At 42.6% G+C, this 27,488-nt stretch overlaps 1 protein-coding gene across 1 annotated transcript in view; it reads left to right on the top strand.

The window, feature by feature from the left end:
- The first annotated feature begins 2,962 nt into the window (after positions 1-2,962).
- Positions 2,963-27,488, top strand: part of LOC143940914 (granzyme A-like) — a 35,799-nt gene continuing 11,273 nt past the window's right edge. The window contains exons 1-2 of the mRNA XM_077462735.1: positions 2,963-3,086; positions 11,523-11,664. Coding sequence (XP_077318861.1) covers positions 3,035-3,086; positions 11,523-11,664 — 194 coding nt within the window. The 5' untranslated portion in view covers positions 2,963-3,034. The remainder of the gene's footprint in view (positions 3,087-11,522; positions 11,665-27,488) is intronic.

The raw sequence follows: 27,488 nt of genomic DNA, 5'->3' as shown, positions 1-27,488 counted from the left end.
CATGCAGACAGCACGCACAATCTCCTACAACTGACTGCAAGCTCTATTTAAAACGAGCAAGATAGCTAGCTATATAGGTGGATATAACGGTGTATACTGTGGTCAGGGCGCGCAGACAGCATGCACAATCTCCTACAACTGACTGCAAGCTCTATTTAAAACGAGCAAGATAGCTAGCTATATAGGTGGATATAACGGTGTATACTGTGGTCAGGGCGCGCAGACAGCATGCACAATCTCCTACAACTGACTGCAAGCTCTATTTAAAAAGAGCAAAATAGCTAGCTATGTAGGTGGATATAACGGTGTAAACTGCGGTCAGGGCACGCAGACAGCACGCACAATCTCCTACAACTGACTGCAAGCTCTATTAAAAAAGAGCAATATAGCTAGCTATATAGGTGGATATAATGGTGTATACTGCGGTCAGGGCACGCAGACAACAACCACTACAGAAGAGCAAGAACGCAAAATCGGCCGATAACGAACGGTGTATACTGTGTTGAAGGTACCAAGAACACCCACTAACTCCTACAGATGCCGCTGGCGGCCTTATATAGTGTGGTGTGTGTACTACACAACCTGAACTATGATTGGCCACAGGCATCCTGCCTGGGGCCAATCATGGCTCTCCTCGCTGCCGGCGCTGTGATTGGCCAAGCATGCGGGGTCACAGTGCATGCTTGGCCAATCATGAGCCAGCAATGCACTGCGATGGCGCAGTGCACTGTGGGCCGTGAGCGCCACATGAATTTGGCGCGAACAGCCCATAACGTTTGGTATTCGCCGAACGGGTGAACAGCCAATGTTCGAGTCGAACATATGTTCGACTCGAACACAAAGCTCATCCCTAAACAGCACACCTCTGTTATCTGCTCTCCGCTACATGCTTTTTGATAATCTGTGAAGGGAAGTGCTATAATTTGTGTTGTTTTGTAGACAAAAGTTAAAACAGAACTGGCAGAATTTCTGGCTGGAGCGCATCACAGTTGAAGACATTTACTTAAATTAATTAAAAATGTTTTACTTGTGTTCACCTGGGACCTTACTTCCAACTAAATGGTTACTCTTGAGAACTTTGCTATAACCTAATTGCCTGGTGTTTTGCTGATCTGCATATAAAACATGCCCGTAGCATAGCTACTAACAAAAAAAATCTAGGTTCATGTATTTTTAATGTGCATCCAAGAAGGAACCATGGTGGTGGATGACACTGCAGTCTAATGCCTTGTACACATGGTCAGACTTTCCAATAGAAAATGTGCGATCGGACTGTGTTGTCGGAAATTCCGATTGTGTGTGGGCTCATAGGACTTTTTGAGATCTGGATCTAAAATTTTCTGACAAAATCCGATCCTTTAAATTCCGATCGTGTATAGACAATTACGACGCACAGTGCCAGAATAAATTACAAGACGAAAGCTATTGGCTACGGGCCTCTTTATAGTCCCGACGTATGTGTTGTACGTCACCTCGGTCTGAACGATCAGATTATTTTTTTTCAACTTTGTGCGACTGTGTGTATGCAAGACAAGTTTGTGCCAAAATCTGTCTACAAAAATCAGATGGATTTTGTTGTCGGAATGTCCGCCCGTGTGTACAGAGCATTAATGTACAAGCAGCCTGACAGTCCATTGTACACTCACAGACTGTAGCATTGATTCTCTCTGCTCTCCCACTGAGAGTTACTTTCACCTTCCATTGTGTACTGTGTGATTGCTGTGAATGGACACAGTAATCACATGGAAAAACACCATGTAACTACCCGGACACAGTGGTGGATACAGTGGTGTATTTGAGTAATATGCGGATGGCCGGGCTCCAGGGGGCACACTTTGTTAGCCGCGCAGGAGCTGCCGATGCAGGGTGATGTAAAGGTATGCTATTATAAAGCAAGTAATAGGAGTGGGTGTGGTGCTGCTAATGAGGTTGAATAAATATTGTGCAAATAGTTGACAAACAAAAGGTAAATATTACCATATGCCATGAAAATGTGCAAAAACTGCAATGTATAAACTACTGACGCCAAATACAATACATTAATATCCTCCTCTTCTGGGTCCCTCAGTCATGCTCCTGGCTCCTCCTCTTCTTGAGTGCCACGTTGGAAAGCGCTCTCCCTCAGGGCGCTCGTGCGGGAACGCACTCGTGCGGCAACCCCTGACATTGATATCACCGTTGAAGTTCTGGTAGTGAAATAGACATTCAGGGCTGGAACACATTGATCACAGCAAGTCACTTGCTGTTCAGTTCATCCATTTAGAAAATGTCTTGTCTTCTTTTTGAAGATTTCACAGTGTTCTATAATTGGACAAGGGACATTTGAGTGTTGTAATGTCCCCTTGTCCAGTCACAGAATGCCTTATAGTTTTTAAAAATGGCTTACACACTTTAATATTTCAAATGCAATTTTCCAATTCCAGTTTTTAAAACAAAAAGCGTATACGCACGGCATGTATTTACTGCCTACATTACATGAGTGAGGTGTTTCCCTTTAATACACTACCTTGTTAGGTGCCTATTATTATTTTTTATTATTATTATACAGGACCAACAATTTGCACAGCGCTTTACAGCATGAGGGCCGACAGTACAGTTACAATCCAATTCAATACAGGAGGAATCGGAGGGTCCTGCTCATTAGAGCTTGCAATCTAAAAGGGAGGGTCAAGTGATACAAAAGGCAATAACTGTGGGGGATGAGCTGATTTAGAAAATAAAAGTACAGTTGTTAGGTGGAGGCAAGATAGGTTTTCAGGGATCGCCTAAAAGGGGATAGAGTAGGAGATAGTCAGACAGATCGAGGTAGAGAATTCCATAGGGCGGGAAAGGCTCTAGAGAAGTCCTGGAGGCGAGCATGGGAGGAGGTGACAAGGGAACTAGAGAGCAGGAGGTCTTGGGAGGAATAAAGACAATGATCTGGTTGTTATACGTAGTAAAAGGAAACTGCAAACAAGGTGGTGTCAGCCCACGGTGTATATAACTACGATGAAATCTCCAGTTGCTATCTTTGCTGTTTAGAAAAACCAAAAAGATGCTCGGTTGGATTTCAACATGTCTGTTAGCTTCCCTACTGCTTCCAAATGGTAAGTTTGACCTATGAGTTACAATATTTTTTTTTATTAAGAAGATTAAGATAGAATAGATAAATAAGGTAATACAGATATGTTATATAAAATAACATCAATAAATATAGAATAAAAGTCTATATCGGGGCGTGCAGATAACTTTTTGCTCATTGAATGTATTATCTCTCTGTCATATACAATTAAATATATTGGGATTAGTTAACAACCAAAAAATAGAAAATAAAAAGAAATAAGGAAGGAACAAAAGAAGAAATAAAGAAGAGTAGAGGAAGAGGTAGATTAAGATATGCTGGATTTTATATGAATGGTGGATGTATGATTTTAGAGAGAAAGTAAAGAATTATCGATATTAAGTGTGTTGGTAAAATCAAGTGATGGAGACCAGATTTGTAAAAAGTTAGAATGGTTATCAAGTAGGATAATAATTTTTGCAATAGTTTGTCGTGTGGCCAAAAAAATAAGAGACTTTTTTTCTCAATTTAATAAAGCTCAGTTGTGGTTTATGTAGTAAAGGTACGTTAGACCTATGAAAGAGAAATTAGTACAGACCAGACTCATGTTTGCTTTGTAAGTTTAGAAAATAATGTTTCTATTTTGTAAAACATCCACCTAAATTTGAGGTTATTTTTTATGACACATATGACTTTCTACAAGTGACAAGTTATCATTACTAAATGACACTTGTCTGATTTCTAAATATGTAATGTGTTTTAATAAAGTGCTATATAAGCACATCACTGACAATTTTCTCGATCTTTGCTTCTCCACCTCAGAGGTCACGATAGCAGGGAGAGAAGTTACATCAATTATTATCATCCAAAACTTTTACAATCTAATATATCAAAATTAATCACAGCATTCATCCAAATTATAAGAATAAATGTAGATTTAAATCCACATTAAGCATCCATGGTTGTAAAGTATTTTGTTGGTGTATCTATTTAACCTCCTCACACCCGCGCTATATCTGAATGACGGCTACAGGGATGTCAATAGATGTCCTCCGATGCATGAGCTGCCTTTACGCCCTGAGGGGCGTGTGTGGCGCATTTTGTGATCACTGAATCAATGAGTAAGGGGTCAATACCAGCCCCTTACCACGTGATCAGCTGTCAGCCAATGACAGCTGATCACGTTATGTAAATAGAAGATCGGTAGTCATTTTATTTTTTTCTCCTCATGCTGAAAGCGTGATCACCAGCTTCTGTGAAAGGGACATCGGTCCCAAAGAGGAAGAGCCACACCCCCTCATCTGTGCCCACCAGTGCCGCCTGGCAGTGCCCACTAGTGCATATCAGTGCCACCTATCAATGCCCACCAGTGGTGCCAAGCAGTACCACTTATCAGTGCTGCCTATCAGTATCTTGTACCAGTGCCCATCAATTCCACCTATCAGTGCCACCTATCAATGCCATTCAGTGCCACCCATCAATGCTATTCAGTGCCACCTACCAGTGCCACCAATCAGTGTCCACCAGTGCTACCTATCAGTGTCCACCAGTGCCACCTATCAGTGCAGCCTATCGGTGCCCATGAGCGCAGCCTCATCAGCTTAAATCAATGAAGGAGAAAAAGTACCTGTTTGAAAAAATCTTACAACAAAACAGTTTTTTTTTTTCAAAATTTGCAGGCTTTTTTTTAACATAACATTTTAGCAACATTTTAACAAAAAATAAAAAATCCAGCAGTAATTAAATACCAGCAAAAGAAAGCTCTATTGGTATGAAAAAATATATAAAAATTTCATATGGGTACAACGTTGCATGACCGCACAATTTTCATTCAAAGTGTGAAAGCTATGAAAGCTGAAAATTGGTCTGGGAAGGAAGGGGGTTTAAGTGCCCAGTAAGCAAGTGGTTAATATCTCTCCCCTTTTATAAAAAATGCCCCTCCACCTCATTTTAATTTAGGGAAATGATCAACGGCCATATATAGTACTTTAACTGTAAAACCGCATGGCCATTATCAAGTCTCTAATTAATGGTATTTCAATTCTTTTATCACAAACTGCATATTTATGCCTTGCAATGTGGCCTTAAAGCGGTATTACATTTTTATAATTTTTTTCCCACAAATAGAGCTTTCTTTTGGTGGTATTTAATTACAGCTGGGAGTTTTATTTTTTGCTAAACAAACAAAAAATGCAAAATAAAAAAAAAATTTAAATCATGTTTAATAGTTTGTTATAAAATTTAGCAAACAGGTCATTTTTCTCCTTCATTGAAATGAGCTGATGAGGCGGCACTGGTGGGCACTGATAGGCGGCACTGGTGGGCACTGATAGGCACAGTTAAGGCGACACTAATAGGCACAGATAAGATGGCACCGATAGGCACAGATAAGGCGGCACTGATGGGCAAAGATGGGCACAGATAGGTGGCACTGATGGGTGGCACGGATGGGTGGCACGGATGGGTGGCACTAAGGGGCACTGATAGGTACCACTGATAGATGGGACTGATGGGCACTGATAGGTGGCACTGATAGGTGGCTCTGATATGTGGCACTGCTGGGCACTGATGGGCAGCACTGATGGGCACTGATGGGCACTGGTAGATGACACTGATGGGCACGGATATGTGGCACTGAGGTGCAGCACTGTTGTTGAGGCAGATTGTGGGCACTGATAGGTGGCACTGTGGGCACTGATAGGTGGCACTGTGGGTACTGATGTATGGCACTGTGGGCACTGATTTTATGGCACTGTGGGCACTGATGTATGGCACTGATGTATGGCACTATGGGCACTGATGGGTGGCACTGCTGGGTGGCACTTTTTTTAATAGCTGGGTGGTACTGGCAGGGGGCAGGTGGGCACTGATAAGCTGGCCGTGATCGGGACTGATGTCCCGATCACGGGCGCCGGTGATCGGCTTTTTTTTCTCTCCTCGTGCTGTCAGCGCGAGGAGGAAAAATAGCCGATTACCGGCTCTGTTTTGTCACATGATCAGCTGTCATTGGCTGACAGCTAATCACGTGGTAAGGGGTTGGGATCGACCCCTTGCTCGGATCCGTGATCAGGCGAGTCTCATAGACTAGCAGGGGTCACGCAGGCCGCTCGTGCATGGGACGACGTCAATAGATGTAGTTCCGGCAAAGCAGGTCCGTGCTGTAGCCGTCATTCGGCTATAGCACGGATCTCTAGTGGTTAATCCTCCATTATTGATTTTAGTTTATGTATCCATAAACAGAATCTGTAGTTCTCTGTATTGCATATTATATTCTAAATTTCCACCATACATTTAGCTCACTATGGAATCACTCCAGGGACAATGCATTCTGATGCCATATGGCGATGTGTCATCTATAAAGTGACCCCACTGCAGGGAATATTCTTGAAATAATTATTGAGAACAAATACATTTCTCTACCAGCTACAAAAAAGTATTTGATCTCCTGATTTTGTATGTTTGCCCACTGACAAAGAAATGATCAGTCTATAATTTTACTGGTAGGTTTACTTTAACAGTGAGAGACATAACAACAAAAATATCCAGTAATAACGCATTTAAAAAAAGTTTTAAATTGATTTGTATTTTAATGAGTGAAATTAGTATTTGACCCTCTGTCAATCATTTCTGTCTCCCAGGTGTCTTCTATACAGGTAACAAGCTGAGATGAGGAGCAATCTCTTAAAGGGGGTGCACCTAACCTCAGCTTGTTACCGGTATAAAAGACAACTGTTCACAGAAGCAATCAATCAGATTCCAATCTCTCCATCATGGCCAAGACCAAAGAACTGCCCAAGAATGTCAGTGACAAGATTGTAGACCTACACAAGGCTGGAATGGGCTACAAGACCATCACCAAGCAGCTTGGTGAGAGGGTGGCAACAGTTGGTGTGATTATTCAGAATTGGAAGAAGCACAAAATAACTGTCAGTCTCCCTCAGTCTGGGGCTCCATGTGATATCTCACCTCGCAGAGTTTCAACGATCATGAGAATGGTGAGGAGTCAGCCCAGAACTACATGGGAGAATCTTGTCAATGATCTCAAGGTAGCTGGGACCATAGTAGTCACCAAGAAAATAATTGGTAACACACTACATTCTGAAGGACTGAAATCCTCCAGCGCTTGCAAGTTCCTCCTGTTTAAGAAAGCACATGTACAGGCCAACCTGAAGTTTGCTAATAAACATCTGAATGATTCAAATGAGACCAAAATTGAGCTCTTTGGCATAAACTCAACTTTTTGGAGGAGGAAGAATTCTGCCTATGACCCCAAAAACACCATTCCCACCCTCAAACATGGAGGTGGAAACATTAGGGGGTGTTTTTGCGCTATGGGGACAGGACAACTTCACTGCATCAAAGGGACATGGGATGGGGCCATGTACCATCAAATCTTGGGTGAGAACCTCATTGCCTCCGTCAGGGCATTGTAAATGGGTTGTAGATGGGTATTCCAGCCTAACAGTGACCGAAAACACACGGCCAAGGCAACAAAGCACATTAACCACTTACAGACCGGACCATTTTGCTGGTCAAAGACCAGACCAGACCACTTTTTGCGATTCGGCACTGCGTCGCTTTAACTGACAATTGCGCGGCCATGCAACGTGGCTCCCAAACAAAATTGACGTCCTTTTTTCCCCACAAATAGAGCTTTCTTTTGGTGGTATTTAATCACCTCTGCGGTTTTTATTTTTTGCGCTATAAACAAAAATAGAGCGAAAATTTTGAAAAAAAAAACGCATTATTTTTTACTTTTTGTTATAATAAATATCCCCCAAAAATATATAAAAAAACATTTTTTTCCCTCAGTTTAGGCCGATACGTATTCTTCTACATATTTTTGGTAAAAAAAAAATGCAATAAGCGATTATTGATTGCTTTGCGCAAAAGTTATAGCGTTTACAAAATAGGGATAGTTTTATGACATTTTTATTAATAATTTTTTATTATTATTTTTTGTTACTAGTAATGGCGGCGATCAGCGATTTTTATTGTGACTGCGACATTGTGGTGGACACATCGGACATTTTTGACACATTTTTGGGACCATTGTCATTTATACAGTAATCACTGCTATATAAATGCAGTGATTCCTGTGTAAATGACACTGACAGTGAAAGGGTTAACCAGCGGGTGGCAGTGTAGGGGTTAAGTGTTCCTAGGGGTGTGTTACTAACTGTGGGGGGGTTGGGCTTTAATTTAGTGAACACTAATCTCTGCTCCAATCACATGGAACAGAGATCAGCGTCACTAGTTGCTAGGCAGAATGGAGAAATGCTGTTTACAACAGCATTTCTTAATTCGGCCGGTCCGTGAGACGATCGCTGGTATGCCCACGGCGATCGAGTCCGCGAGTCCCGCGACCGGACTCACGGGGGTCCCGACCAGCGCAGGGCGGCAAATTTAAAGGGACGTACAGGTACGCCCATTTGTCTGCCCGTGCCATTCTGCCGACGCACATCGGCGTGCGCTGGTCGGCAAGTGGTTAAAGGAGTTGTAAACCCTCAAGGTTTTTCACCTTAATGCATTCTATACATTAAGGAAAAAAACCTTTTTTTGTGCAGTTGCCCCCCAGAAACCCCCTTTTACTTACCTAAGCCCGATTGTTCCAGCAATGGGGATGAGTACATCAGCTCCAGCCAATGTCTCTTGTCCTTATTGGATAGATTGAAAGCAGCAGGATCCATTGGCTCTCACTGCTGTCAATTAAATCCAATGACGCAAGAGCCGGGGGCGGGGCCAAGTCCTTCTGTCTGTGTCAATGGATGCAGTGGCCCCAGGTAAAGCACTTCTCCGTGGGGGCACTCGATGCGTGGAGGAACATGGAGCACTGCTGGGGGACCTCAGAAGAGGATCGGGGCCACTCTGTACAAAACCCTTGCACAGAGGAGGTAAGTATGACGTGTTTGTTATTTTTATTTTTTTAAACATAGCTTTAAAACCCCTTTAAGGTCCTGGAGTGGCCTAGCCAGTCTCCAGACCTTAATCCCATAGAAAATATGTGGAGAAAGCTGAAGGTTTCGAGTTACCAAACATCAGCCTCCAAACTTTAATGACTTAGAGAGGATCTGCAAAGAAGAGTGGGACAAAATCCCTCCTAAGATGTGTGCAAACCTAGTGGCCAACTACAAGAACCGTCTGACCTCTATGATTGTCAACAAGGGTTTTGCCACCAAGTCATGTTTTGCGAAGGGGTCAAATACTTATTTCATTCATTAAAATGCAAATCAATTTCGAACTTTTTTGTAATGCATTTTTCTGGATTTTTTTGTTGTTATTCTGTCTCTCACTGTTAAAATAAACCTACCATTAAAATTATAGACTGATCATTTCTTTGTCAGTGGGTAATGTACAAAATCAACAGGGAATTTTTCCCTCACTATATGTCATAAATCCTTTTCGTAAGGCAGAGCAGCATTTGAAACGCCTTGTTATGTCTTGCCTTGACTATTGCAACTCCATTCTCATTCAATCCCTACACTGGCTCCCCATCACCCAGATAATCAAATTCAAAATACTAACCAAAACATACAAAGCCTTTCATAACTCTGCCCCGAGCTACATCACCAATCCTGTCTCCAAATCATCCTCTCCGCTCTTCTCAAGACCTCCTGCTCTCAAGCTCCCTCATCTCCTCCTCCCATGCTCATCTCCAGGATTTCTCCAGAGCCTCTCCCATCTTCTGGAACTCTCTACCTCAACCTGTCCAGCTATCCCCTACTCTTGCTACCTTCAGGCGATCCCTGAAAATTCATCTCTTCAAGGAAGCCTATCACATCTCCAACTAATCTTACCACTTCCATCCTTTTGTACCACCTGCCCCACCCTATTAGATTGTAAGCTCGTCTGAGAAGGGCTCTCTTAATCCTCTTGTATTTTATTGTATTATAACTGTATTGTCTCCCTTTTTAGATTGTAAGCGCAAAGTAAACTGTTAGTGCTATATAAATCCTGTATAATAATAATAACCCATCACAGCTCCACATAGCTGTAAATAATAATCCTGTTTGAATGATACAATTTTTTTTTTCAAAGCGATCCTTAAAGTGGTTGTAAACCTTTACAAACCACTTTGACCTACAGGTAAGCCTAGATTAAGGCTTACCTGTAGGTCCAAGAAATATCTCCTAAACCTATACGGTTTAGGAGATATTTGCCCAAAGACAGGCACCGCTGTCTACGGCGCATGCGTCGTAGACAGCGGCGCGCAGGCGCACTGAGCGCGGCATCGTCAATGATGAAGATGCCGCGCAATGCCGCGCGTGTCGGCTCCCGTGCGCATGAGCGGAAGTGACGTCATCGCGGCTTCACCGAATGATAGCAGTGGAGCTGCGAGACCCCACCGAGAAGATCGATGCGCCGGACTACAGGGGACAGTGGTGACTTCGCTGGCTCCTGTGTCAGGTAAGTGACACATAATGGGCTACTATGCGATGCCTTTGCAGGGAATGAAAGAGGATGTAAACACATCAGGGTTTACTTCCTCTTTAAAGGGTCACTTTTACATAAACAATTTAAAGGTGAGCTAACACCGGACACTCTCCCCCTTCCTTTCCCAGGTCCCTGCTGTACTTACCCTCCATTTCAAATTCACTGGAGTGATGCAGGGGTACTGACAGCTCAGCCACCCTGGAGGTAAGTACAGCAGGAACTGGGAGAGTCAGGAGGACATCCAATGTTAGTTTACCATTACATTTGTTCCATAAACGTGAACACAGGTCCAAAAGAAACTGTATTTGTACCCCTGTATACCTCTGTACCAACAAAGCTTTAGATGCTTCATTATATATACATCATATATGTATATTATACTGACCAGCTTCAAGTAAATAAGGAATACAATGTTGAATCAAATGTGTAGGGCAATAATTTAGAAGGCAGTTTCGATTTAGAGCTGACCAGCAGTGCAGTTGTGGAGAACCTATCAGGACCATTGCAATGTGCATCATTATTATTACTGGGGTAGTTCCACAATGAGAAAATGTGGGATAAAACAAACAATGCTAAAAAAGAGTGTTAGCAGACAGTATGTGTAGGAAAGGATCCCAGAGGGTATGACAGCAGGCAGAATGTGCAACAGAGAACTGCTCAGGGTATGACATAGGGTAGTATGTGCAGGAGGGCCGTACCAAGGGTATGACATAAGGCAGTATGTGCAGGAGAGAACATTTTAGCTTGAACTATTGAGTTCTGTAAACAATGGACTTAATTTTAGCAAAGACGCTAAGTCTACTAATCTGGTAAACATCTGAAAAGGAGCCTACAGCTAACTGAAAATGAACATAGAAAATATTCAGATACAGTATTTAATATTTTTTTGCTTGGTTGCTGGTTTGAGCTTTTCTTACATACCACTTTCTGAGCCTATCTGTTGGTCAGTAGGGCTGACCATGTTTTAAGGTGCCCATGTTTCTGATTTATTTACAATGTTTTTGATCGTTTTTTGTTATTTTGATAATGTGTTCCTATTATTGTACAGGTGAGTGCAGCAAAATCATTGGAGGACGGGAAGCTGCTCCTCACTCTAGACCATATATGGCTCTACTGAATACAAATGGACACCAATGTTCTGGAACATTAATAAAAGCTGACTGGGTATTAACTGCAGCTCACTGTAAAGTGTAAGTAAATATCAGATTATCTGTGCTTATTAAAACTGTTATAATTGTTTCTTAAAGCAAAACCCTGGAAAACAAAAAACGGGTCCCATGCAGCCCTCCCCTCCACTCTGGCAGTGGACTGGACTGTCCTGTGACATGCTCATGTCCCTGCATGGAACCTGATGAAGTCAAAGAACCTTAGATTACTGGAGTGCAGGGGATAAGAAGCTGCAGTCTGCGCTCTAACTGCGGTCTAGCATCAGGGAGGATCGTGCAGAAGCAAGATATGTATTCTACCTGGGAATCAGGTTCTGGTTCTTATATGTATTTTAACATTCTATATAATAAATGTGAAACAATTTATGCATATGCAGTGTTGATAATTGAAAGTGGCAAGGTTTGTAATGTAGTCCAACCAGTTCTGAGATTTACACAGCCCTGCCAGACAGTACAACAGGTTGGAGACCTCACTATTATCTGCTGCAGTTACAGCAGAATTAAAATGTTCAAATATTTTTTTTTTCCATGGCATTATGTACTAGTATGCAGCATATTAGCACATTATGGTAGGCCTACCTGTCAATCGATCCCCCCCAGCGATGAGGTGTCAGGGCTCTTGTGGGACATAGATACCTCCATCTCCGGGGGCGCATGCGCGGAGCTGAGCCGAGCGGTAATGTCGGCTTAGATCTCCGATTCCAGCGGGACTTCAGAGCCTGATAACAGCGGAGGTAACATTCTCCTCCGCATTTAAACATCAGATAAAGTTTGCTGATATATCTTAGGTCTCGTTTGAGACATTTTGGGGGCTTGTAGCTTTTATATGAAGCCAAAAAACGGAAAACTAGTGCCACCTCAGGGACACAGCAGAGCGCCGTTAAAACCATCCTCCTCTAAGACAGCTCACCTTAAAGCTACAATGCAGCCAGCTCCTCTTACTCCATTGTATAGTGAGGTAGCTTCATTAAAGGCACACAGACTCTCTAATTCCCCCTCAGAAATTGTCACTTCTGAAATAAAATTACTGGATATTCCTTCACAAAATGAAATGTCACCTCCTGTAACATTACAACAAATAGAAGAACTGCTTCATAATGCATTGAAATCTGCTGCAGACCATATCACTACAAGCCTTACTAAAGAGATTAGAGATTTGGGTCAACGTACTTCAGCGCTAGAAATCAGAGTAGATGATTTGGAAAATCATACATCAAATTTCTCCTCGGAAATTGACAGCCTTAAAGAAGAAAATACCACTTTACAAGATAAATTAGAAGATTTTGAAAATCGTGCGAGACGATCGAATATTCGCATTAGAGGAATACCTGAATCTGTGACAGACCTACAGACAGCTATGCTTGCCCTTTTTCAAGAACTACAGCCAACTATTCCAGCAGATCGCTTTGAGATGGACAGGGTCCACAGAGCCTTAACTCCCAAAAAACCGGAGGGTCCGCCACGTGATATTATCGTAAAATTCCATTTTTACCGCACTAAAGAACTAATACTAAATACAGCAAGAATTAAAAAATCCTTAATTTTCCAAGGGCACAACTACCAGCTATTTGCAGATCTATCTCAACTAACAATCAATAAAATACGAGCATTGAAGCCTCTTCTCCAAATTTTACAACGCAATACTATAATCTATCAATGGGGCTTCCCTTTTTCGGTACGTTTCACTTACCAAGGCCACAAACACACTTGTCGCACTGCCAAAGAATTGCAAACTACTCTACAGAATCTAGGTCTGTTATATACCAAAAGAGACTATGCCGAATCAAGCCAAAAAACATCATCATCTCCTGGGAACTCTTCTTCTACCGCCGGAACTAACGAAAATCATAGCCCTCATAAGAGAAGCCGCATTCAATCCCCTATCCTAGATCCAGTTGATTCTATGGATTGAAAGATGCAATATGACAGGATTACATCCTTTTTTTTCTCCCTTTTTTGAGACAGGTCTAAAGACTTAATACCATCATTGTCTTCTGTCAATTCCCTTGCAATTCTAATAATATCTCAGCATAACTGTTTAGGATACTGTAGATATTATCCTTAACCTTCTTTAAACAACAAATCCAACCTACTTCCTTTGTTATCTGAGGCCGCGTACACACGCGCGGACTGTTTGCCCAACCTTGTTCGGCAAACAGTTTGTCAAACAGTCCGCTCAAAATTTGCATGAGCGGACTTGCCCACACACGAGCGGACTGTTTGACGAACAAGGTTGGGCAAACAGTTCGCTCAACTTTTGAAATGAACGGACTCGCCCACGTAAGGAGGAGGCAAATCCGCCCATTTCGAGCGCGTGTACAGGTAGGCGGGGCCCGCGAAGGAGACGTCGCGGGCTCCGCCGCCTGGAATGGGCTTAAAGGGGAACCCCAACGCCGAAAAAAATCGGCGTGGGGGTTCCCCCCAAGTCCACACCAGACCCTTGTCCGAGCACGCTACCCGGCCGGCCAGGAAAGGGGGGCGAGCGAGCGCGCCCCCCCTCCTGAGCCGTACCAGGCCGCGTGCCCTCAACATGGGGGGGTGCCTTGGGGAAGGGGGGGGCCGCGCGGCCCCCCCACCCCAAAGCACCTTGTCCCCATGTTGATGAGGACAAGGGCCTCTTCCCGACAACCCTGGCCGTTGGTTGTCGGGGTCTGCGGGCGGGGGGCTTATCGGAATCCGGGAGCCCCCTTTAAGAAGGGGGCCCCCGGATACCGGCCCCCCACCCTATGTGAATGAGTATGGGGTACAATGTACCCCTACCCATTCACCTGTGAAATAAAGTACAAATAAAAACACAACACAGGGGGAAAAAATATTTTATTGCACAGCCGGGGGTCTTCCGTCTTCGGGGGTCTTCTCGCCGGACTCCTCCGCTATGTGTGTGTAGCTCTTTTGCCAGCGGAGGAGTCCGGCTTTCTTCCTCCCCGCCGCCGGCCTCTTCTCCCGACTTCGGGGGTCTTGTCCCCCTCTTCGGTTCTTCTGCCGGGCCACCGCGCCTGGTCCGGTGGCCCGGTCTTCTGTCGCCGTCTTCCGTTCTTCTGTCGCCGCCTTCGGTTCTTCTGCCGGGCCACCGCGCCTTCTTGTAGCTCTTTTACAGGCGGTGGCCCAGTCTTCTGTCGCCGTCGCCGCCTTCCGTTCGTGTTCTTCTTCTTGTTCTTCTTGTTCTTCTCCAGGCGATGTTGACACGTCGCTCCCTCCGGCCGGAATGCCAGAGCCGCCCTGCGCTGTGACTTATATAGTGACAATGGGGCGGGGTCACATGGTATATGTCACATGGGTTGATGTCACATGGTGACCCCGTCCCCTTACGATGTCATAGTCCCCATGTGACATCAACCCATGTGACCAACCCATGTGACATATACCATGTGACCCCGCCCCATTGTCACTATATAAGTGACCGCACAGCGCGTCCCCGGCATTCCGGCCGGAGAGCTCGTCGAGTCAACATCTCCAGGAGAAGAACAAGAAGAACAAGAAGAAGAACACGAACGGAAGGCGGCGACGGCGACAGAAGACCGGGCCACCGCCTGTAAAAGAGCTACAAGAAGGCGCGGTGGCCCGGCAGAAGAACCGAAGGCGGCGACAGAAGAACGGAAGACGGCGACAGAAGACCGGGCCACCGGACCAGGCGCGGTGGCCCGGCAGAAGAACCGAAGAGGGGGACAAGACCCCCGAAGTTGGGAGAAGAGGCCGGCGGTACATTGTACCCCATACTCATTCACATAGGGTGGGGGGCCGGTATCCGGGGGCCCCCTTCTTAAAGGGGGCTCCCGGATTCCGATAAGCCCCCCGCCCGCAGACCCCGACAACCAACGGCCAGGGTTGTCGGGAAGAGGCCCTTGTCCTCATCAACATGGGGACAAGGTGCTTTGGGGTGGGGGGGCCGCGCGGCCCCCCCCTTCCCCAAGGCACCCCCCCATGTTGAGGGCACGCGGCCTGGTACGGCTCAGGAGGGGGGGCGCGCTCGCTCGCCCCCCTTTCCTGGCCGGCCGGGTAGCGTGCTCGGACAAGGGTCTGGTGTGGACTTGGGGGGAACCCCCACGCCGATTTTTTTCGGCGTTGGGGTTCCCCTTTAAGCCCATTCCAGGCGGCGGAGCCCGCGACGTCTCCTTCGCGGGCCCCGCCTACCTGTACACGCGCTCGAAATGGGCGGACTTTCCGAGCGGGAACAGTCCGCTCATTTCGAAAGTACAGCGGACAAGCCCACACACGGGCGGACTGTTCGCTCAAACACAGTTTCAGCGGACAGTTTTTCGGAATTTCCGAAAGACTTTGTCCGTCCAACTGTCCGCTGAAACTGTCCGCTGAAAGCCCACACACGAGCGGACTGTCCGCCCAAACACTGTTCAGCGGACAAGGTTGGGCGAACAGTCCGCCCGTGTGTACGCGGCCTTAGAGTATTTCTTTAATATATATATGTATTTATTTTATTTTATTTTTATGTGTATGTATGTGTATGTATGTGTGTGTATGTGTGTATGTATGTATGTGTATGTATATATATATATATGTATATGTGTATATGTATGTATATATATATATATGTATATAATTTTTTTTTTTTTTTTTTATTATTATTATTTATTTATTTATTTTTTCTCCTCAAATGAGTAACTGTTTTAATATGTATTGCTTTTTTACACATATTTTGCTATTTTTCAGATTCAGTAATGATAAGTTCATATAATATGCCTAGAATGCCTCCCCCCCCTTTTTTTTTTTTTTTTTTTTTTTTTTCTTGAGGTTGGCCTTTTATTTATTTTTTTTTTATTTTTTTACTCGTAGTCATTGTTGGCATTTTATCCAAATTTCCAGAATGTCACTTTTGACTTGAACATTCTTTCTTGAATTAAATTAAAGTTATTGGTTGAAAGATTACAATTTATTTGGTTGGCTCTTCGTGTTCCGCAGGGATGTTTCTTGCGCTCCCTCTGTCACTCTCGACTGTTTGTCCTTTCCGCGGACAGTCGACTGTGACTCATGTACCCTTGGAGGGAGATTTTTTCTCCCCCTAACGGATATGTTAGGAATGTACATTTGTTGTACCATATCTTTATGATATATATTTGTCATATTTTATTTCTTAAATTTTTTTATTTTTACCCTCTTTCCTCCCCTTCCTCATACACTCCAGTGGCAAAAATTTCTTCTCATTTTCCTTTTTCATACATTATTATATCTATATCTCCTCTAAAAATATGGCTCCATTGAACATACTTTCCCTGAATGTTCAGGGATTCAACATTCCGCAAAAACGAACTAAAGCCTTTCGTACCTTTATATCTAAAAAAACACATATTGTATGCCTGCAAGAGACCCATTTTACTACACAATCCACCCCCAAATTCTTTAATAAATCTTATCCACAAGTTTTTACAGCCTCCGCCTCCACAAAACAACGTGGTGTGCTTATAGCATTTCATCGAAACACCCCTTTTTCACTATTGAAAGAAATCAAAGATCCTGAAGGCCGATATTTGATCCTTAAAGGTCATTTACTGGATACCGCAATCACCATTGTATCATATTATGCCCCTAATAAACAGCCTAACGCCTTTTTCTCCCATCTATTACATACCATTGACTACCACAAAATAGGTACTGTAGTCCTATGTGGCGACTCCAACCAGACTATCTTTCCATTCCTAGATAAATCACCAATTCCACAGCTCCAAAGAAATGATAAACATTCTTTCTCAAAACTCATCACGAAATACAATCTGGTAGACTCCTGGCGTGAATTGAATCCTACCATGAGACAATTTACACATTACTCACACCCACATCGTTCGCTCTCAAGAATTGACCATATATTTATATCCACAGGTATGGTGCCAGAAATCCTAACTTCAAAAATAATCCCCTTCCCTTGGTCAGATAACAGTGCAATATTCAATTCTATGTCTTCATTAGTTCCAAGAGCAAAAGATTCAACATGGCTATTGAGAGATTTCTTAATCAAAAACCCAATATATAAAAACAATATTGAACTTGCACTTAAGGATTACCTACTAAATAATTCTACACCTGATGTTTCCCAGACCACTATATGGGAAGCACACAAACCTGTCATTCGTGGCATTTGTTTACAACAAGCCAATATATTCAATAGAGAACGAAAAACCCTTTGTCGCACCTTAGAAACAAATTTTAATTCATGCCATATGGCATTTCAACGAAACCCCAATCCTTCTTCCAAAGCAGATTTAGATAAAGCCAAATTGGAATTCGATTTATTCCTTACTGAATGTGCAGACAAAACCATTAAAAGATCGCAACATAACTTCTATATGAACGCAAACAAACCAAACACACTTTTAGCCAAGGTTCTAAAATCCTGCCATACCTCAACTAAACCTATTCGTCTTAAGACCTCCAGAGATGTATATACAAATAATCCACTGAAAATCTTAAATAAATTTAAATCACAATTAAAAGATTTGTACTCATCCGATAATGAGCTAGATCTATCCAAAGCAAATGATTTCTTCTCTCACATATCCCTCCCAACTTTATCCAAAACACAATTGGAAATGATGGAAAAATCTGTGTCTATTGAAGAGGTGCTTGAAGTTATCAAGAACCTGAAATTAAACAAAAGGCCTGGTCCTGATGGATTTTCTGCTCTCTACTACAAAACTTATGCAAATATCCTATCACCGGTTTTGATGAATACCTTTAATTCCCTATTGGAGGGTCATTCCTTCAGGAGGGAATCACTGTCTGCAATTATTTGCATGATACCCAAGCCACATACGGATGAAACAATATGGTCAAACTACCGTCCTATTTCTTTATTAAATCTAGACATAAAAATTCTGGCAAAAATTTTAGCCAATAGATTAAATAAGATTATTGGTAGCCTCATACATCGGAACCAAGTAGGCTTCATACCTATCCGCCAGGCTGGCGATAATATCAGACGTGCAGCACTTCTGTCACATGCCGCTAAGGCACGCCGAATCCCAACCTGCTTTCTTTCCTTAAATATTAAGAAAGCATTCGACACTGTATCATGGTCCTACATGCAATTTACCCTTAATAAATGGGGCTTTGGTTCACACTTTTTACAATGGATTTCCGCATTATATCAAAATCCCAAAGCCTACATTAAATATGCAGGGTACAAATCAGATGAATTTAATATACAGAGAGGGACACGTCAAGGTTGTCCACTCTCTCCATTATTATTTGCATTGCTAATTGAACCACTAGCAGAAAGAATAAGAATGGAACCTACAATCACAGGTATAGATTTAGGTGGATGCCATCATAAAATATGCTTATTTGCGGATGACATCCTGCTATTTTTATCCTCACCACAAACTTCTGCCCCAAACCTTATGATTATATTACAGGATTTTTCGCTTATCTCAGGCCTTAAAGTTAATGTCCAAAAATCACTGGCGCTTAATATCTCACTTAACGAAAAAGTTAAACAAACTTTACAAGACTCTCTACCCTTTAAATGGGTAGTTCATAGTCTTCCATATTTGGGTGTCCAACTCACTCCTGATCCTTCTGATTTATTTGCAGCAAATTATCCAACTTTACTGAAACACATCACCAGTCTATTATCAAACTGGTCATCCCTACCGATCTCATGGTTTGGAAAAATTAACATTATAAAAATGACCATACTTCCCAAATTCTTATATTTATTTAGAACGCTGCCTATTCATATTCCTGCTTATTTTCTCAGATTGATTCAGCAAAAGGCGATACAATTCACGTGGGGTAAAATAAAACCCCGACTACATAAGAATACCTTAGTTCTCCCTAAATGTATGGGTGGTCTGGGATTCCCAGATTTTACATTATATTATAAAGCAGCTCAGTTGGCACAATTAACAAAATATCACTCGACAACGGAGATCCCTATATGGGTATCCATTGAGGCTATTGACTGCGACCCTTTTATTGTCAATAATTTACTATGGTTACAACCTGCAGTTCGCAAGACTTTAAAAAATCCAATCACTAGGCATTCCCTATCTTTGTGGGATAAACATAGGACTTCACATGGCTTACAATCACTGCATAACCCACTTCTTTCCTTCCATAAAAATCCATCCTTCTACCCAGCCTGGATATATCCTAAAACTTTTAAAGCCTGGTCTAAAGCTGGCATTACTTGCCTACATGATTTGGCAACATTGTCCTCGATACGGCCTTTCCCAGAACTATGTGATACTTCGGGGTTACCCCAATCTGAACTATTTAGATACCTACAAATTAAAATTTTTTATACTCCTTTCCTTAACTCTAGTGAAAATCTACAATCTATTTCCCAATTTGAAAAAATCTGCCTCAAAGAACCTCACGCCAAGGGTTGTATCACTACAATTTACACTCAATTGATTACTAAATCTAACACAATAATACCTACATATACATCCACTTGGGAAAAAGATCTTGAGCGCACGATTGATCCCAAAACTTGGTCTCGTATCTGGTCTAATACTAAATCTTCTTCCACAAACATTTTGGCAATTGAGACATCTTATAAGGTGCTTACAAGATGGTATTTGGTTCCTGCCAGATTAGCCAAATTCACAATTGATAATTCAGGCCTCTGTTTTCGCAGCTGTCCGGAACAGGGTACTTATATGCACATCTGGTGGCATTGTCCTATTGTGTACTCATTTTGGAAAAATGTCTTTCTGATTATCTCGAAACTATTCGATTGTTCTATTTCACCAGACCCAATGCTAGCTCTTCTTAATCTAAAACCAGATTCCCTCACACAGAACCAATTCAAACTATTCCTCACGTTCCTGATAGCCGCAAAACAGACAGTAGCCAATGCTTGGAAAACATCTGTTGTGAATATTTCAGAAACCAAAACTAGAATGAACCAATCTTTTATACATGCCAAAATGGATGCTTTAGATAAGAATCGTCTGTCAAAATTCAATAACATATGGAGACCATGGATTAGATACTATATGTCAGATAATTTTGATAATCGAACGCTCTTGTCATGGTAATTTATATATATATGTATATATTTTCTTTCTCTCTCTCTCTTTCTGGTATAATATTTAGCTATATAAACTATAATTTATACCTGGAGTTAAATAATTGTCTCTCCCCCTCCTTTCTGTCCCCATCTCCTTTTACCATTTTCTCTTCCATACTTCTTCAAAAAACCTTTAATTATACTACAGTATTTGTTATCTATATTGAAGTATACCTAAGGTCAGGATTTCGTTTTGCTCAAATATGTAAAATTGATATATTTCTGTCTTTTCTAGTTTATTGAGCTCCTGACATTTCAGATATAAATAATTGTATACTCTAGTCTTCTCTAGATTATATAATAACCACACTTTTTCTATTTATTTTTTTGGAATGTTTATTATTCCTCCTTGGTATTTTATTCCCTTTTTACTTAGATATCTGTAGTTATAATTTGCATGCATCTTCATAGGTTGTATATGATGGAGCACCCCTCTCTTATTTTAGTGGGTTTATTTTTACTTATTTGCATTTTTTTTTTTTTTTTTTTTTATATGTATTTAATTATTTTTTTTTTATAATATTTGTACTTTAATGTTATATTTTTGTTTTGTCAAATATTCTGTATTTGTTGTTATTTATTATTTCTAAAATTAATAAATCTTTTGAACGAGATACCTCCATCTCCATTCTCCGGGATGCTTGATTCGTTTTATATTTACACTTTAAATAGTGCTTTTTTAGTCTACCTGTTGAACTTTAAATTGCTTCAAGGAAGCCAAACATGTGACTAGGAATAAAAGAAAATAATTCTCCAACATTTCAGAGAAAGAAAAACTCAAAATGTTCTCCCTATATGTAACTGAAATTCATAAAAAGCACAAACAAATGAACTTGAAGAAACATAAACAATTCAGTGCTTTCTATAAATACAACTGTTTTATACCCCTAACATGTGTGCATAGACCCAACATGGCACATCCCTGATATGGATATAGATAGACTGATCAGCAATGTGTGGTGTGTGAGGATAACATCTTATTAAAGCTACAAATTGTGAAAATAAAAGTAAATTTAAACAAGCAGAAAAAAAGCCAATAGAGCACTAGACATGCGCACTGCCGAAATTAGTTTGTTTTCATTTTTGTTTCATTCGGTTTTTTTATTTTTTGGTTTTTTTTTCTTTTTACGGGTCATCCGTTATGATTGAAATTAATTATTTTGAAAAAAAAATTGTATCTTCGGAAAAATATGAAGATTCAAAATTTAGAGAATTCGGAATGTCAAAAATTCAGGAATTTGGAAATTCAAAAAATCGAAAATCCGAATGATAAGAATGAAAATCTGAAAATTCAAAAGAATGAAAATCCGAAAATAAGAACGAAAATCCAAAAATTGTAAAATTAGAAAATCCGAAATAACTAACTAACTACAGGCATACCCCCCTTTTAAGTACGCAATGGGGTTTATTTACTAAAGCTGAAAAGTGCAAAATCAGGCAGCTCAGAAAGTGCAAAATCAGGCAGAATCATGAGCTTCCAGGTTTTATTACCAAAGCTTAATTGAACAAGCTGGGGTTAGAAGCTCATTGGTTTCTATGCAGAAGTGAGCCCGATTTTACACTTTCCAGCTTTAGTAAATAAAGCCCATTGTGTACTTAAAGAGGAAGTAAACCCTGATGGGTTTACTTCCTCTTCTTTTCCCTGCAAAGGTAAAGCATAATGGACTACTATGCATCGCATAGTAGCTCATTATGTGTCACTTACCTGACACAGGAGCCAGCGAAGTCGCCGCTGATCCCTGTAGTCCGCCGCGTCCATCTTGCTGGTGGCGTCTCGCAGCTCCGACCAATGACAGCGGCGCAACCGCGATGACGTCACTCCCGCGCATGCGCACGGGAGTCGCGCCTCGCAGCTCCGCCGCTGTCATGCAGCGAAGCCGCGATGACGTCACTCCCGCGCATGCGCACGGGAGTCGACAAATTTGGCAAATCCATTCTTGGATTTGCCGCATTTAGTGCGCATGCGCGCCGCTGTCTACGGCGCATGCGCCGTAGACAGCGGTGCCCATTTTCGGGCAAATATCTCCTAAACCATATAGGTTTAGGAGATATTGCTTGGACCTACAGGTAAGCCTTAATCTAGGCTTACCTATAGGTCCAAGTTGTTTGGAAGGGTTTACTTCCTCTTTAAAAGTGGGGTATGCCTGTAACTAACTAACTAACTAACAATAACTAACTATTAAATTATAAGTATTGTAATTTCCTTTCAAATTTGGCTGTTAGTGAATATAATGAATACATATTTTTACGAAGTTACGAATTATCCGAAATAACGAATGCCGCATCTAAACAAATGGAATGTAGTAAATTATTATTATTATTATTATTAATAATAATAATAATAACATTTCATTATTATTGTTATTATTATTATTTATTATTATTAATCTGTTACGCTCCATTCGTTTAGATGCTGAATTCGTTATTTAGAATAATTCAGAATTTTGGATAAATTTGTATTTGTTACGTTCACTAACAGCCAAATTTGAAAGGAAATTCCAATATCTATAATTTAATAGTTAGTAATAGTTATTAAGCCTCATGCACACGAGACGCAGGTGAAAACTCTGCTCAAAAAAAGCTGAAACGCTCGTTTAGAAACGCGCGTTTTGCCACGTTTGCATGCCGCGTTTATAAGCATTTATAAAGATAACATCATGTAGACCCTCCCCAAGCTCTCAAAGCATATTTTTTTTAACTATTTCTGCTATTTTGATCAGAGTGAGCAGCAGCAGCATAGAGAGCAGTTGTACACTTGCATTTGCCTCTCTTTCTGTGGTATATATTTTGAAATGGATCCCATATTGAATATATGTCAGGAAATGCTCCTGATGTTGCTCTTGATGAGACAGCAACGTCATCGCAAATTTTGTGAGAGGTCCAGAGTCAGAGCTCGTCGATATTGGACCCATCCGTTGATGGGACAGCGAATGTCTGTTGGATATTTCACAAACATGACAAGTCGGGTTACAAAATGATGCAGAAAAGTGCATGACATTTTGCAACCCAAACTTGGGGCCCCCTATCTCGGGGTTGCTTGGTGACAGGAACCTCAAATTTGGATATGTTGTAGTGCTAGTTCCACAATGTCTGAATACCGAATTTGGGGTTCCTGGCAAAAAGTGGCCCCAAGATATGGGCCCCCAAAGTTGGGTTACAAAATGTCATTCTCTGATGCAGAAAAGTGCATGACATTTTGTGACCCAAATTTGGGGCCCCCTATCTTGGGGTCACTTGGTGATAGGAACCTCAAATTTGGATATGTTGTAGTGCTAGTTCCACAGTGTCTGCATACCGAATATGGGCCCCCAAAGTCGGATCGCAAAATGTCATTCTCAGATCATATTTCTGAGTTTTCAGGTCCAAAAAATTGGGTTCCTTTAAAAACGCTTATAAATGCCGGGTTTTGCCGCGTTTTGCCGCGTTTTGCGTCTGAAACATGGAAATTTTTGCGTCTGAACCCATTTTTTTGCTTCTGGAAAAACTAGGTTAAACGCAACTGCATAAAAATGGCAAAAAATTAGACTGTTTGCATGGACACATAGGATAACATTGAATGAATTCAGGGGCAGTTGAAAAAAGTGTCCAACTGCATCTGAACACGCGTTTAACAGCGTCTCGTGTGCATGAAGCCTTATTCTTTAGTTAGGTAGTATTTTGGATTTTCTTATTTTTTCGGGTTTTCAAATATTCAAACCAAACGAATGGCACATGTCTATAGAGCACATTTTAATATCACTGTGGACCAAATGTATAAAGCAGTGGTATGGTCTTAATGCAGCACACTGAAGTTAGACTCCTAAATCAGCACTGCACTATTAAAATGAATGAAACAAAGGAGAGCCTGGACTTGGCATCACCTCCAGTCACAAAGTCCTTTCTGCTGTGTCAAGCAGAGAGAACTCCATAGGACATTGCAGACCATGGCACACATTTTCGGAGCAGGCCATAGAACATAGGCCATAGTGGGCAGTTATGCTGCATAGCTCCCAACTGTCCCTGATTTTGAAGGACTGTCCCTGATTTGGAACAAAGTCTCTCTGTCCCTCTTTCCTTCTCATTTGTCCATCATTTTGGTCTGATCTAAATAGAGGTAGTTGTATATAAAATGCACTTTTTGTCTTTCAAAAAGTGTTCCCCAGTGCTAAACCTCTCATCCAATTTCTAAATGGCTACATTTGTACATTTGAAAAGCCAATATAAAGAAATAGTAGTGGTAAAAAAAAAAACATTTGTGGGATGAATTAATCTTTTTTATATAATTCTCCTTTAATAGGGTGAGTCCTATACCAAAATACTTTTACCTCATTCCCTTCGCAAAAAGTTGGGAGGTATGTGTGCTGCGATGTCCGGTGGAGTGTGGATAGCAAAACTGCACTTAATTTTAAATATGTCCCCTTAGGTGCTGATGTGAAAACATCTAATACATGGGTGTTTTAGAAAAGAGTGAATCTTACATTGTATATGTATATACTGTATGTATTGTCTTTATATGCAGTAAAGCATACTTGTTATACTATGGAACCTAAAGGGTTAGTCCCCTGCATCATCATACAAGCCCCATAGCATTATTATACCAGCCCAACTGCCTAACGTCATTATTTTCTTGTTCATGAAAGGGAAAACCATCCATTTTAAAGCACATTTCAAGAGTGTATTATACTCACCAGTGCTCATCGGTGCAGTCTCATCAGTGCCCATCAGTGCAGCCTCGTCAGCGGCCCATCAGCACAGCCTCATCAGTGCCCATCAGCGCAGCCTCGTCAGCGGCCCATCAGCACAGCCTCATCTGTGCCCATCAGCGCAGCCTCCTCAGTGTCCATCAATGCAGCCTCACTAGTGCCCATAAATGCAGCCTCACCAGTGCCCTTTAATGTAGCCTCACCAGTGTCCAGTGCCAGTGTCCAGTGCCTCACCAGTGCAACCTGTTCAGTGTCCACCAATGCAGCCTGTTCAGTGCCCATCAATGCAGCCTGTTTAGTGCCCATAAATGCATCCTATTCAGTGCCCAGCAGCTCTGTCTGTTCAGTGCCCATTAATACAGCCTGTTCAGTGCCCATTAATGCAGCCTGTTTAGTGCCCAGCAGCTCAGCCTCTTTAGTGCCCAGCAGCTCAGCCTGCTCAGTGCCCAGCAGCTCAGCCTGTTCAGTGCCCGGCAGCTAAACCTGTTCAGTGCCTGGCAGCTCAGCCTGTTCAGAGCCCTGTAGCTCAGCCTTTTCAGTGCCTGGCACCTCCGCCTTACCTAGAGAAGAGGAGAGAAGATGGATTATACAGAGCGGAGATCTCCTGTTTACCCCGCATGGCCGCTGTCCTCAGATGAAGTCCCGCCTCCTATGATAGACATCACCAGTGTGATGCCTATCATAGGAACTGGTCCAGGAGGTGGGACTTTGACAGCTGGGTAATCGGGAGATCCCCGCTCTGTATAATCCGGGAGCAGCGCTCGCCCCTTTAAAAAAAATAACTATCAAGCGGCCAATAAAAACACAGCATAGTGTCCTGTACCACCCCTACTCCCACTAGTGTCCTCCACTCCCCTTTACATGATTCCCCTCACAATAGTGTCCAGAGGTGACCCAGGCTGGGGATAGATCACAACCATATGGTTGGGATCCACCCAGAGGCATAGATTGAAGCTTGTGGGCCCCAATGCACAAGTTGACCTGCCCCCCCCCCCCCCACTACTTCCAATGTGCGTGCAGATACATCCACCGCACGTAAAGATACTCAAAGTGGCTTAAGAGTTTTGGAGTTCCCAGAGTTCCTCTTTACGTCAGAAGACAGGGATTACCGCTGTAGAATCAGAGGACAGGGACCCCTGGCAGGTCACTTGGCAGAGCTCCTTTCCCATCCCAGCTCTGTATACAGCTCCCCCACACTACACAGGGCTGAAATCACATTCCTTTACACACAGTCTGTCAGTCTTCACAGGGTGTATCTGGCTTTTATGTTGCCCTTCTGACCTGTGAAATTCTCTGGGGGAACGGCAGTGTAGTTGCAGTAGGCAGATACACCCTGTGCTGATCATGGCTAGCTGGTTGTGTTGTAAAGGAATGTGATTTTAGCCCTGCGGAGGAGGAACAGTATAGAGTGCTGTAATGGGAAAGGAGCTCAGCAGCCACGCATAGCATGCAAGGTGGAGGGGGTGGTCAGGGGGCTTTGGGTCTGGAAGGGCAAAGCCATGTGGGACAAAATCTGGAGCCAGCAGCCCTTCAGCCCCCCCCCCCCCCCGGGGTGGTGTTAAGGGATTTGTTTTAGCAATTTCTGAAGGTTTCTCTCTCTCATCCCTGGGTGGGGGTACAGAGAATCCCAGTTGGTGACTAAGAGACACTGAGCAGTGCCATACCTCACCAGTGACATCGGTCCCATCTTGACTACAGGACGGCACTCTCCTCCTCTTGCCTCGCTGAGCTTGGTTACCATTTCATGTTGCCAGCACACTGCACAGACACTTCCCCATTCTGGGCTGTTCTCACCTCGTGCTTCTCTCCATTCAGGAAATGTCTCACAGCTTATCCCCAGCCAATGGGAACAGAGGGAACAGAAGGATGTGGACTGTGGAAGGCAAAGGCAAAGTAAAAGCCCGGTACTGGAGCGTGGCTGTGGGGCCCTAGGGCAGATCGGAGCTGGATTTTGTGGAGGATATGATAATATGACAGGAAGGCTGCAGGGTCTCCCTGGAGGTAGGGGCAGAGTTGCGATTATGACCCCTGCAACCCCTTATGCTACGCCCATGGATCCACCCAGAAACCTGGATAGGCACCTGGTTCAGCCTCTCAGCAAGCCGCCAAGTGCCTGAGCCAGCCACTCCCACCCCTTCCTC

This window comes from Lithobates pipiens, unplaced genomic scaffold (genome assembly GCF_037356315.1).
Source record: "Lithobates pipiens isolate NorthernLeopardFrog02 unplaced genomic scaffold, aLitPip1_a1.2 Scaffold_3, whole genome shotgun sequence".
NCBI classification, from domain to species: Eukaryota; Metazoa; Chordata; class Amphibia; order Anura; family Ranidae; genus Lithobates; species Lithobates pipiens.
This window is presented reverse-complemented; position numbering and strand designations above follow the sequence as displayed.